General features: G+C 42.9%; 1 protein-coding gene across 1 annotated transcript in view; it reads left to right on the top strand.

The window, feature by feature from the left end:
- SCUBE1 (signal peptide, CUB domain and EGF like domain containing 1) overlaps positions 1–14,534 on the top strand; it is a 210,808-nt gene that overhangs the window by 4,450 nt on the left and 191,824 nt on the right. The window contains exon 3 of the mRNA XM_032221864.1: positions 9,184–9,306. Within this exon, the coding sequence (XP_032077755.1) occupies positions 9,184–9,306 (123 nt within the window). The remainder of the gene's footprint in view (positions 1–9,183; positions 9,307–14,534) is intronic.

Genomic DNA, 14,534 nt, shown 5'->3' with positions numbered 1-14,534 from the left:
AGAAAAACACCAGAATGTTTCCTTCCTGCCTTCCTTACAGGAGTAGCCCTGTAAAGTGGAATAAAACAAAATAAGATTTCTTCCAACAACTGGTTCTCCTGAATAGGTGCAAACTTGCTGAATCCCACCACTGGCTATAGAGAAATGCAATGCTTGAATTATATTAAAAAGACTACTTTGCAGTATGCAGAGACATAGATGCAGCCTGTTTGCATTTTTTAAAAAAAAAAGACTACTTTGCAGTATGCAGAGACATAGATGCAGCCTTGTTTGCATTTTTTAAAAATTTCTGTTTTTCCTGCAAGCACAGCTCTCTTCAACAGCTGTCTTATGGGCTTGGGAAACTCAGATCCCTGCTCCTTCTGAAGCATGGTTTTTGGAATAAAACCCAAAATCATGCATGAGGCTGCTCCATTATGTTGCACGGTGTCAACAAGGATTGATATTTGTCAATTTGAAGAGTTGTACCAGGGCAATGGTGGGATTCACATTTTTTTACTACTGGCCCTGTAGGCGTGGCTTTGTGGGTGTGGCATGGCTTTGTGGGTGTGGCGTGGCTTTGTGGGTGTGGCTTTGTGGGCATGGCAGGAGAAGGATACTGCAAAATCCCCATTCCCTCTCCACCTGGGGGAAGGTTACTGCAAAATCCCCATTCCCTTCCCACCCCACTAACCTGCTTTCCAGCTCCATTCTCCTGTTCAGGGCAACGAAAGAAGATAAGCTGGGAGGCAGGGAGAAAGCAGAGAGGGTGGGGGCAGCCTATTTGCTGGTTCTCCAAACTACTCAAAGTTTCCGCTACTGGTTCTCCAGAACCTGTCAGAACTGGCTGAATACCACCTCTGTACCAGGGCTAACATTATTTAAATATCTTTGAATATTAGTAGCCCGGGTTGATTATGTTAGTTTGAACTCTGAGCTTGATGATTTGGTTGCAAACGTTTCATCCCCATTCAAGGAGATATCTCCAGTGCGCTTTGGATTGTGCTCGTCTGTCAGAACATTGGCCTTTAAATACCTTTCCGTCTGAGTCCTGGTCTGATTTCGGGTTGTGTGGTAGGCTGGCGGTAGTTGCTGAGGCATAGTCCTTGGTTTTAAGTACTGTCTGTGTGATGTAAATTAGTGCTGGTTTTGTTGTTCATATGTCTTCTGATGATGAAACCAAACAATGACCTCATCAGAAGACAGCTAAACCAGAGGTTGCATTCAGCAGGTTCTGAGCAGTTCTGGAGAACCGGTAGCAGAAAGTTTGAGTAGTTCAGAGAACCAGTAAATGCTACCTCTGGCTGGCCCCGTCCCCATCTATTCTCTGCCTCCCGAGTCCCAGCTGATCAGGAGGAAATGGGGATTTTGCAATAACCTTCCCCTGGAGTGGGGAGGGAATGGAGATGTTATAGTATCCTTCCTGTTGCCATGCCCACCAAGTCACACCTACCAAGTCATGCCATGCCACACCACGCCTACCAAGCTATGCCCACAGAACCGGTAGTAAAAAAAAACTGAATCCCATCACTAATTTACTCAACAACAGTAGCACTAATTTATATTATACATACGGTACTTAAAACCAAGGGTTCACCGACAAAAGGGCGAATGACAAAACCGCACCCGACTAAACCACGGTGACAAAACCGCGAGTTCTAAAGCGCTCCAACGAATGAGCACTGAATCGTGTTAACAACAGCGCGGTGATAGAAACACGCTGTAAAACTAAACCTAACCCTAAACCTAAACCTAACCCTAAACGTAACGCTAACCCTAACCCTAAATGTAACGCTAACCCTAAACCTAACCCTAAAGATAATCCGAAACCTAACCCTAAACCTAACCCTAAACCTAACCCTAACCCTAACCCTTACCTTAACTTAAATTGGCTTTCTGTCGCCGCGTTGATGATGTCGCGGTTTTAGCGACACGGTTTTGTCAGCGCGCTTTTGACGTGCGCGCTTTTGTCAGGTCATGAAAACCAAGGACTATGACTCAGCAACTACAGCCAGCCAATTACAACCTGAAATCAGACCAGGACTCAGAAAGGTATTTTAAGGCCAGTGCTCCGCCAGACGAGCCTAATCCAAAGGGCACTGAAGATGTCTCCTCGAAACAGGGATGAAATGTTTGCAACCAAATCGCCATGCTTGGCGCTTAACTAACTAACATAACTAACATTATTTAGTTAGGGCATTTCATTCCTTTTTGTCTGGCAGATGGATCACAATGCAAAGTAAAATAATTTAGTAGCCTAATGGTTAAAAACTGTCATCTTGAAATACTTTGTGGGGAAACAAATGATAAACATTTGAAGGATGAAGCAATGAAGAGATTCTAGAGGAATCTCCTTGCTGTGTGAATGAGATAGTGTGATCACTAAATTCAATATAAACAAACAAAGAAATAAACAAGCAAATAAATAATTTTTCTAGTATAGCTTTGGAAGGTGAGCTTAACCTAATACATTATTAAACCACTCGCCAATTTAAAAAAAAATTCTATGGAAGCCACAAATCAAACATTTGTCATTATCCATAGGAACAAGGGGAAAAAAGGAATTTCTTTGATTAAAGATAGAAAGAAGATTCAAGCAGATTCACCTTAACCCTAACCCTAACTCCCACCCTAACATTTAACCTTAAAGAACCTCAAATAGAAGGGCTGCAGAAGTCCACCAGCAATTCCAGGGCCAGTAAGATTACATTATAGTTATTTTAGTTACAACAGAGGGCAGGACAAGAAAAAAATGGATGGAAATTAATCAAGGAGAGAAGCAACCTGGAATTAAGAAGAAACTTCCAAACAGCAAGGACAATTAACCAGTGGTACAGCTTGCCTACAGAAGTTGTTGGAGCTTCATCACTGGAGGTTTTTAAGAAGAGACTGGACAGCTACTTGTTTGAAATGGTATAGAGCAGAGGTCTTCAAACTTGGCAATTTTAAGACTTGTGGACTTTAGTTCCCATAACTGGCTGGAGAATTCTGGGAGTTGAAGTCCACAAGTCTTAAAGTTGCCAAGTTTGAGGTCTCCTCCTTGAGCAAGGGGTTGGACTAGTTGAGTTCCAAGGTTCCTTCCAATTCTATTCTGATTGATTGATAATTGTTTAGAGAAAGAACTGATTCAATGACTGAGCTCACAAATCATACTTAACCAGGATTTGGTTAGTACCTTTTTCATGTAATCACTGGGTGAGTTTGCAGAGTTATTACATTTATAGCTTAACTGTGGTTTCAAGCCTCAGTAACTCTTGCTGAGTTTGCAGAAAATGATAAGCTGAAATTGCATTATTATTGTATACAGTGATTCTTCCACCAGGAAGGAAAAATGTTAGTTTATTCTTCTATAGTCTTCATTCGGGTCTTTATTATAATAATACCTGCATTCCCATTGTCCTTTTAAAGTTATCAGATTTACCAGCATAGAGTTTAATTAGAATAGAATAGAATAGAAGTCTTTATTGTCCAAGTGTGATTGGACACACAAGGAATTTGTCTTTGGTGCATATGCTCCCAGTATACATAAAGAAAAATAAAATAGAACACATTCATCAAGAACCATTAGATACAACACTTAGTGATAGTCATAGGTTACTAATAAGCAATCAAATCATTCTAGGAAACAAATAAAACAATATAAATCGTAAAGATATAAGCAACATGGTTATAGTCATAAGTGGGAAGAAATAGGTACTAGGGAGAAAGAGAAGAACAACAGTAATACAGTCTTAATAGATAATTTGACAGTGTTGTGGGAATTAGTTGTTTAGCAGAATGATGGCATTTGGGTAAAAACAATTTATGTCCAGGATGCGAGGGGTCTATAGATATTTTCACAGCCCTCTTTTTGACTTGTGCAGTGTACAGGTCCTCAATGGAAGGCAGGTTGGTAGCCATTGTTTTTTCTGCAGTTCTAATTATCCTCTGAAGACCGTGTTCGTCTTGTTGGGCTGCAGAGCCAAACCAGACAGTTATGGAGGTGCAGATGACAGACTCAATAGTTCCTCTGTAGTTTGTAATTGTGAATGATATCACAATTCTTCGGGAAAGACTTGTAGTTCTTTTGGAAATGATGTTGTCTAGGGAGAAATATCATGTATGATAACAGCCCCATATTTCTTTTGAAAGAATCCCCCCCCTATATAATGTAAGTTTAGATTTGCTAAGAATATGGAAGGAGAGGAAGAGGAGATTTTTTTCCCCTAACACATCTTTCTGGTGATGGGTGGGTTAGGGTTAGGTTGCCTTAAAGTCAGGGGCCCTCAGGGTCAGTGTTGCCTGTAAAACAGGAGCAAAGGTTTGGTTTCAGGGTCACTACTTCCATTTTGACTTTCTCCATGGCCATGAAACATTTCACTTTCAGGAAATTTGATGCCTTTGGGATTTTGAGTACATCTTTTGAACTCTTCCGGGATGCAGTGGCTCAGTGGCTAAGACATTGAGTTTGTCTATCAGAAAGGTCCGCAGTTTGGCAGTTCGAATCCCTAGTGCCGCTAGAGTGAGTTCCTGTTACTTCTTCCAGCTTCTGCCAACCTAGCAGTTCGAAAGCATGTAAAAATGCAAATAGAAAAATAGGAACGGTTACCTTTGGTGGGAAAGTAACAGCGTTCTGTGCACATTTGGCGTTTAGTCATGCCGGCCACATGACCATGGAGATGTCTTCGGACACTGGCTTTTTGTCTTTGAAACGGAGATGAGCATCACCCCCTAGAGTCAGGAACGACTAGCACATATGTGCGAGGGGAACTTTCAACTTTACTTTGAACTCTTGCCCTAAAATGGGATCTGGAGGGTTGAAGAGAAATCCACCAGGGTCTGTCTTGAGCCTAACGGTAATTTCAAAAGGATAAACTCTAATTAAAGCTAAGTTTGGGGTTTTTTTTTGTAATTAAAGGGAACTTTACACATTAGGAAGGGCAAGGAGTGTAGGAGAATCACATTAGCATGCTTTCCGCTTTGGGAATGAATAATAAAGAGCAAGAAGCTCAAACAGCCCTCTTAGAAAAGTAGGTCTTATTGAGGAAATACCTTCCAACAACAACAATAGAAAGGGATGAAGTGTATAAAACTGCCGAAAATGTGACAAGTAGCAGAAAAGCAGCATTGTTCTTTAACGGCAATCCCTGTAGCGAAAGAACCAGGTTAATTTATTTATTTGCTCTGGTTATTGCTTGCAGAGCCCGGAGTTGCCGTGATTGTCACTCTGCAGAAATCTGGTCTTATGTAACCCCTGGCAATACAGCTGAATGATCTCCGCTCCTTAAATCTGCATCCATTTAGAAACCCAGGGAAGGGGAACACCGCAGGTTCTTTTTACAGACTCTTTTGACCATATGGCTAGAAAATAGGATTTTCATGCGGTCACAAATATGTCTGCTGTGAGTTGCCACCTAGGTTAAGAGCCGTGGCTCTCTGAAGGGCACTAATGCGCACCGCTTGAAGCTATTTAAAAGTGACTCTCATACAGCGCTATCAATATATATCTGTATATATTACTACTTCCTACTACCCTGTTTCCCCGAAAATAAGACCTCCTTGGATAATAAGCCCAATTGGGCTTTTCAGCACATGCACTAAAACAAGACCTGCCCCCAAAATAAGCCCTCCTCAAAAATATTGCCACTCAGCAGCAGCCATGAGGTGACCACGCTCACCACCTCCTGCACCTCAAAAATAATAAGATCTCCCCGAAAATAAGACCAAGCACTTATTCCGGGTCAAAAGAAAATAGCAATAGCAATAGCAATAGCAGTTAGACTTATATACCGCTTCATAGGGCTTTCAGCCCTCTCTAAGCGGCTTACAGAGTCAGCATATCGCCCCCACAATCTGGGTCCTCATTTTACCCACCTCGGAAGGATGGAAGGCTGAGTCAACCTTGAACCAGTGAGATTTGAACCGCCGAACTGTAGAACTGCAGTCAGCTGAAGTAGCCTGCAGTGCTGCATTTAACCACTGCGCCACCTCGGCTCTTATTAGACCCTGTCTTATTTTCGAGGAAACACAGTATGAGAAAACCTAAAGTCATTATACCTGTAGACTTCCAGGATTCATCCCATATATTTTCCTGGGAGGAATGTGACAGTGATTGGCAACCTTTCCAGAAGATGTTTTTAAAGCTTCCCAGTCTATCCCACCACCAATGGTGGTATTCAGCTGGTTTTCTCCAGTTTGGGGGAACCAGTAGCAGCGGCTGCAGGAGGCTCTGCCCACCCGCCCCGACGTAATGTGCGAGCACTGCACATGTGGAAAAGGCAATGCTCAGGTGTGGCACATGCAAATGAAGCAAGCACGCTCAGTAGGGAGGGTAAATGAATCCCTGTTGCCCACCACCCAGGATTTCCTAATGGCACTCCATCCAAGTACTAACTAGATGCAATCCTCTTGAAGAGATATACAGTATTTCAGTTACACATTTGAGTCTGATGAAGATATTTCACCCGAGCTATTTCCTTTCTTTCCTCTATGTCTTTTTTTGGGGGGGGGGGATTGTCCAATGTCTCCATATACTGCAATCAGGAAAATAATATTTTCCCTGCCGTGATGGAAAGGGGGTCTCATTTTTATGCTGTCTACATTTTACCCTCCCCATCGCGGAAATGCAGCATAAATGCTAATTGCCATCATCATTCCAAAACAAGAATGGGAAAACAAATTATGAATATTTCAAACAATTTTTCTTCCTCCCCACAGAACACAAAAAGTGGAGACTTGGGGGGAAAGGCAAATATAATCAACACTTTTCTTGCTTTTATGTAATAAACTTTTTGAAAGCAGAAAAAAAAATAGCTAGGTGCTAAGAGTCAAAGCCTTCTCTTAAAGGTAAAGGTTTCCCTCCCACATATGTGCTAGTTGTTCCCGACTCTAGGGGGCAGTGCTCATCTCTGTTTCAAAGCTGAAGAGCCAGCACTGTCCGAAGACGTCTCCGTGGTCATGTAGCCGCCATAACTAAATGCCAAAGGCGCACGGAATACTGTAATCTTCCCACCAAAGGTGGTTCCTATTTTTCTACTTGCATTTTACCTGTTTTCGAACTGCTAGATTGGCAGAAGCTGGGACAAGTAATGGGACCTCACTATGTTACGCGAGGCTAGGGATTCGAACCGCCAAAGTGCCGACCTTTCTGATCTACAAGCTCAGTGTCTTAGCCACTGAGCTACTGCGTCCCTCTTGTAGGCTTTTCCTTACAGTCTTATTTATTTCCAGTTCAGGAAACTGCAGTTTTCTTGGTGGATCAGCTGGCATCAGAGAGAGTGAATGGCCCAAAATCCCCTGTGTGTTTCTCTGTCGAAGGGAAGATTTTAACCTGGGTTTCCCCAGTCATTATCCAGCACTTGAACCACTCCACCACACTGGCCTTTTTGTGATTTGACACTTACCTTCAAATATAAAATTTGCTGAAAGAGAATGATATTAGGTGGTGTTTCCTGCATTTGGGTCTCTCAAAATATACTGTTTGAGAAATTATCTCACACTTGGCATCATTTCTAAAGGCCAAACTAGGGCTTAATTTGAGGGGGTAGGGCTTGTGTTGGGCACACATGTAAAAATTAAGCTAGGGCTTACTTTTTGGGTAGGTCATATTTTCAGGGAAACGCGATATTAGAAGGCAGAAGATGTGAGTTTATTGGGAACAAAAGGCAAAGTTTATGTGATGAAACTCTAGCTGACATTGAACAAACTAAACAGAGTTGGGCATGATTAACACATGATCATGGGAGACCTCTAAGTTAGTGGCCCCCAACTTTTTGGATACCAGGGATTGGTTCTGTGAAGAGAGATTTTTCCGTGGACCTGAGGGGGCGTGGTTTCACATGCTGCCTGCATCCTGAGAATGGGGTTTTGCTTGTTTGCGCAGCCTGGTTTCTAATGTGCCATGGACCAGTGCCGGTCCACGGACCAGGGGTTGAGGACCTGCTCTAAGAAATCCAAAGACTGTAAGTTAGGCCATGATGAAGTAACATCTGGGAGGAAGTAATGGTTGCCAGAAAACTAGACAATCTTCTCTTTGGGATATCCAGAAGTGGCTATAAGAGTTCTGCCTTTTGTGTGTGTGTTACAGAGGTGGGTTCCTACCAGTTCGCACCTATTCGGTAGAACCGGTTCGTCAAATCTACTGAACCGGTTAGAAGAGGTTCCACCAGTGGACCCGGAAAGCAGGCCACACCTACAGAAGAGGTTCCCAAAAATTTTGAAACCCACCACTGACACACACACACACACACACACACACACCACACACAGAGACAGTCAGACTCACACAGAGAGAGAAAAGAAAGAGAAAGAAAGAAAGAAAGAAAGGAAGGAAGGAAGAAAGAAAGGAAGGAAGGAAGAAGTTCCAAATTTTTTTGAAACCCACCACTGCCCCACACACACACACAAACACAGACAGACAGACAGACTGACACACAGAGAGAGAGAGAGAGAAAGAGAGGAAGAAAGAAATAAAGAAAGAAAAAAGAAGAAAAAGAGTGAGAGAGATGAAAGAAAAAAAGAAAAAAGGGACAGAGAGACAAAAGAAGGAGAGAGAGAGAGAGAGAGAGAGAGAGAGAAAACACATGGCCGGCAAGCCACTCCCACCAGGTCACATGGCCGGCAAGCCACTCCCACAAAGGAGGCCACACCCACAGAGTAGGTTCCAAAAAATTTTGAAACCCACCACTGGTGTGTTAGGTTGCATTGTGCCCCCATCTGGACTTTTTTTTTGACCACATCTTTTTTCTGTCTGTCTATATCACTTGGGAGCTGGATTGAAATGTCCGGTTGAGGGACATATTTGGGATGTCTTTTCTAAATCAAGAAGTTTTGTGTCGTAGCTATGGAAGATAGCAATAGCACTTAGGCTTGTATACAGCTTCACAGTGCTTTAAAGCCCTCTCTAAGCAGTTTACAGAGTCAGCATATTGCCTCCAACAATCTGGGTCCTCATTTTACACACCTCGGAAGGATGGAAGGCTGAGTCAACCTTGAGCCTGACGAGATCTGAACTGCCAAACTGCAGGCAGCCAGCACTCAGCAGAAGTAGCCTGCAGTACTGCATTCTGACCACTGGGCCACCGTAGCTCAAGATCCACTGCAAGGATTAGGTTAGATTTGATTTTGCCTTGCTCAGTTGAGTGGTTTCACCAGTTCTGCTCAAGGTTGTCATGAAATCGCTTGCTATGTTTTACTTTCTTTAAAAACAAATGTTTTGTTGCACAGATGCTGATGAATGTACAGAAGGGACAGATGACTGCCACATTGATGCAATTTGTCAGAACACACCTAAGTCATTCAAATGCATTTGCAAGCCAGGTTATAAGGGAGAAGGAAAGCAGTGTGAAGGTAAGATTAGCAGCTCTTCTACTTCGGCCTATATATCTCCTCTGAAATGATGCTGGCTGAAGCTAGCTAACCTCTGGTTAATCTCAGTTTGTGGCAGTTTATTAGGAATAATGTCCTACTGCTCCTGATCGTTGTTGAGTGCTCGAACCAGCGGTGGGATTCACTTACCTTCCCTATCGGATCGCAAATGTGAGCGCACGCACCAGTGGTGGGTTCTGGATCCTGTCGCAACTGGTACGCTATAACGGGGCCGGGAGTCCACCTTGTGCATGTGCACACGCTACGTCCTGCGATGCTCCAGCTGCTCGGTGGAAGTCGGGCAGGCGCCGTACACAGTGCGTGCATGCACAAATGGTCCGCTAGCTTAAAAAGAGGTAAGGAATGAGGGCGAGTGGGTGGGCCCAAGGAAACACCATTCTGGTACGGTGGCAGCTGCCCCCAGATGCCACTGGTATGCTCATACTGGGGCGTACCGCCCAGAACTCACCACTGGTGCGCGCAGATGCACAGAAGGTGGCACATTATGTTGGGCTGGGGGGTGGGGAAGAGCCTCCCATAGCTGCCGCTACCAGTTTGCCTGAACCGGAGAAAACCGGCTGAATACCACCTCTGGCTTGAACTGTAGTGCCCACTTTCTGTGAGCTGTTTCTTGGAAACTGAGCTGGCTTTAATGCAGGAAGCTAAATTTAGAGATTCTCTTTTATTTAAGCATGATTTTCTGGGTGCCTGCTGTGGCTCTCTCTATGCCATCTTTTGGGCTGTGTTTGGGGGCTTTTGAACTCAAAATAGCGAAAGGGAAAGAAGTGTGTGGATTAGGTGCCTTTTCTATACAAGTCTTGCCCTGTGTTGAAACTGCATTTGGAATGGGCTGCAAATGGAAGTATATCTGTTTTTTCCTGATGCCCTCTCGGTCTGCCTGTGATAGCAAAGGTTCTTCAGACATTGTAGAACAGCCATGCTAGTTGGTGGTATCCAAACATCAGAAGGGGCAACTCACGGAAACCTATGCTTTTTAATAAAATTACAAATATTCCTTGGGTTGCAATGGAATTTCCATTGCTAACTGATGCAGTCATAAAGCACAACATTGTGTGCCTGTATCCATTAGCAACATCAATCCCAGCAGTTCCAGCTATTGTCATAACCCCAAGACCATGCATGTTGCTAAAGTGGGAAGAGGTGGGAGTCCCAGCCAAGCCGACTGGTGGGGGAGAGTTGCGAGGAGGAGTTGCTATGGAGCATAGGCTGTGAGTAGATGCAGTGGGCCAGCAGGCAAAAAGGCAACAGGAGCACCTCCTGCTGGTTGTCCCATTGATTTGCTTGGGGGAAACTGGCAGGGAATGTTGAAAAAGGGGATCATGTGACTACGGGATGCTACAACCATTGTCATCGCAAGCCAAGTGCCAAATGATTGCATGGATGCTCTATTGGCCACCACTTTGTGAACTAGACTTATGCCCTCTCTGTCATAACTCTCCAATCAGAATAGAGCTGGAAGGGACCTTGCAGGTCTTCTAGTCCAACCCCTGCTCAAGCAGGAGACCTTATATCATATCAGACAGGTAGCTGTCCAGACTTTTCTTAAAAACCTCCAGTGATGAAGCACCCACAACTTTTGAAGGCAAGCTGTTCCACTGGTTAATTGTCCTCATTGTTAAGAAATTTCTCCTTAATTCCAGGTTGCTTTTGTGCTTGATTAGTTTCCATCCATTGTTTCTTGTCTTGCCTTCTGGTGCTTTGGAAAATACGTTGACCCCCCCCCCCCACCTCTCTTCTTTGTGGCAGCACTTCAAATACTGGAAAAATATTGTTGTTGTTAGTTGCAAAGTCATGTCCAACCCATTGCAACTCCATGGACAATGTTACTACAGGCTTTCCTGTCCTCTACCATCCTCTGAAGTCCATTTAAGCTCATGTCGACTGCTTCAGTGACTCCATCCAGCCACCTCATTCTCTGCCATCCACTTCTTCTTTTGCCCTCAGTCTTTCCCAGCATGAGGCTCTTCTCCAGTGAGTCCTTCCTTCTCATTAGGTGGCCAAAGTATTTGAGTTTCATCTTCAGGATCCGGCCTTCTAAAGAGCAATCAGGGTTGATGTCCTCTAGGACTGACTGGTTTGATCACCTTGCAGTCCAAGGGACTCACAGGAGTCTTCTCCAGGACCATGGTTCAAAGGCCTCAATTCTTTGGTGCTCAGCCTTTCTTATGGTCCAACTTTCACAGCCATACATTGCAACTGGGAAAACCATAGCCTTGACTATACACACTTTTTTGGCAGGATGATGTCTCTGCTTTTTATTAGGCTGTCTAGATTGGCCATAGCTTTCCTCCCCAGGAGCAAGTGATTTTAATTTCTTGGCTGCAGTCCCTGTCTGTGATTATCTTGGAGCTCAGGAAAATAAAATCTGTCACTACGGGAAAAATATTATGTCACCCCTAATCTTTCTTTTCTCTAGACTGGGCATAGCTAATTCATGCAACCATTCTTCATATCTTTTTGTCTCCAGGCCCTTAATCATCTTAGTTGCTCTGAACTCTGACCCACTTGATTGTAAGGACCCCCTGTCAATAAGGAAACAATTAATTACATTAAAAATAAAGTAAATAAATAAATAAAGTAAATAAGTAAATAAATAAAGTGGATTAGAAAAGATGCTACCAAACTTTGTGAGCTCTTTTTAAATAACTTCATTTACTTTATGGTTTATTTGCATATTCACATTTTTTTGAACTGACCATTTCTCTCAATTTGGGGAAAAGTGGAGTATATATCTGTATTCTGCAAGAATAAAATAATGTTGATTTCTCTAGCAAATTTGCATATTGTACACTGGAGTTTTATAAGCTCTGAGCACATATGAACAAGTTAAAAGCCCTGGTCCCTAAACATATCTCCAAAGAACTTGGTTTCTTACATTTCTTCACTGACAGTTTGTATTTTAGTCTTACTCTTTACTTCCTGTTCTTAAACTAACCATGTGAGGTGATTTTTTTTTAATCTTTTCATTTAGTGCTCAAAAATATTTCTAAGAAATAATTTACTTCCATAGAAGACATGTATATTTTGTTTAACAAAATCTGCCCTTTTTTGTCCCTGATCACTGTATCTTGCTTGACCATAAACATAACTTGGAAACAAAATGGCCAGAGGACATGCTCTTCAGTAGCAACACCCAGATAAGCAGGGGTTAACACCAGACAAACAATCAAGCAGACTAATCAAGGAACTACCAAGGAGAAAATCACATCCCCACCAGCACTAGAAGGCAAGCTACCATATTTTTCGGAGTGTAAGATGCACCTTTTTCCTCAAAAAAGAGGCTGGAAATCTGGGTGTGTCTTATACACCAAATACAGCATTTTTTGCCTGCTGAAGCCACGCCCCTTCACCAATATAGCCATGCATACCCTTATGGAGGCTTTCAAAGAGCTCCTGGGTGCTGGGAAGGGCAGAAATGAGCAAAAAAGGGCCATTTTTGCCCCCCCAACCCCTAACAACACTCTATAAGCCTGCATAAGGCTATGCATGCACTTTCTTTGACAAAAAATGGGCCCGTTTTTGTGAAAAACTGGCCTTTTTCTGCTCCTTCCCCCCCCCCACTTCCCCAGGAGCACTAGGCAAGCCCCCCCCCCCCCCCCCAGGCTATTCATGCCTTTTTAAAAAAAATGGGCCCATTTTCATGAGAAACGGGCTGTTTTTGGGAGGTTTGCAGAGTGCAAAAACTTTTTTTTTTCCCTTTTGGAAGCTCTTTAACTGATTGATGAGAATTCCATTGATCAAGTGCTGTGGCAGCAGAAACAAAGTCTTAGGTGCTGCAGATTGTCAGCAATTTCCTTCTCCGGCACATGGATAAGTACACCTGGAAACATCTACCTACCTACCTACTCTCTCTCTCTCTCCCTACCTACTGTATCTATCTATCTCTCTCTCTCTCTCTCTCTCTCTCTCTCTCTCTCTCCCTCCCTCCCTCCCTCCCTCCCTCCCTCCCTCCCTCTATCTACTTACCTACTTTTTTTTTATTTGCCTCTTCAAAACCTTGGTGCGTCTTGTACTCCAGTACGTCTTATACTCCGAAAAATACAGTATTGTATATAAATGGGAACAAACCCCACACTCAGCACTGATGATGTTGCCTTGTTGGGTAAAGAAACATTAGGAAGCAAAAAGCCAAACTCAAAGAACACTAAGGACAAACATTCACAAACATGAATTTGCAGCAAGATGCAATGGCAAATAAGGCAAATTCTTTATTGCAGTGAATTGGCCATGGTGAATTGTCCTGTGGTGAGTTGGCTCGTGCAAAATGGCTGCGGATCCCTCTCCAGAGAGGTGAGAGCAAGGAGCTCAGGGCAATGTGGTACCAGGGCAATAGATGAAGGAATGTCTTGGTACATTATGGGAGGCGCACTCTTGCCAGTTCAATGTTTGGAAGAGTCCAGCATGCAGTTGCTTGAGTAGTCAGTTGGTTCCCCTCAAATTCTTGGGATATCAAACTTCATGTCTCTTTTCTTCCTTGTAGCAACCTATAAGCATAGTAGAATTATATAATTTTTTTTAAAAAGATATTTCATACATTATCTAATGTGCAAGATATTACCATGGGGCATAAAATATATATTGCAGTCCATATTTTCCTAGAACACTGAAAACAGTGAAAAATTTCTTAATTGCAATTCTTTTAAACTGTGGTAAATCACTGAAATCCCATCTAGCAAGCAGCAATTGTTCACCAAGAGTGTTTTTGCAGTGCTTGCATGTGAAATGCGTGTCCAGGGCTTGTCTTGACCCCATGCCAAAGTATGCTTTGTAGGCCTTGCACATCTTAACAAGACAAATGTCGGTCACAGAGTACTTTTTCACTTTTGTCTTGATAAATTCACACACATAGCAAAATGCATCTGCTGGATGCCATCTAAATCAAATATTGCTATTCACTATTCTCTTACTCAGCAATTAGACAACAAAATGTTGGTTTAAGACACTTATACTTTTATACTTCTATGGATATTACTGGATAGTCCCAGAAAATGCTAGAAAGTTCTAAAAGATTCCAGAAAGTTCTAGAAAATTCCTGCCCATTCTAGACGCTTCTGGCAAGTTCCCACAGTTTAGAATATTCTGGAAGTCTACTCAGCGTTGCATATGAATTGAGAATGTTCTCAAAAAGAGATCAATTTCAAAATATTGTCCTGACCACAGAAGTACAGTTTTTGTGGAACAATACTTAG

The sequence above is a fragment of the Thamnophis elegans genome, chromosome 7, assembly GCF_009769535.1.
Source record: "Thamnophis elegans isolate rThaEle1 chromosome 7, rThaEle1.pri, whole genome shotgun sequence".
Classification (NCBI taxonomy): Eukaryota; Metazoa; Chordata; class Lepidosauria; order Squamata; family Colubridae; genus Thamnophis; species Thamnophis elegans.
This window is presented reverse-complemented; position numbering and strand designations above follow the sequence as displayed.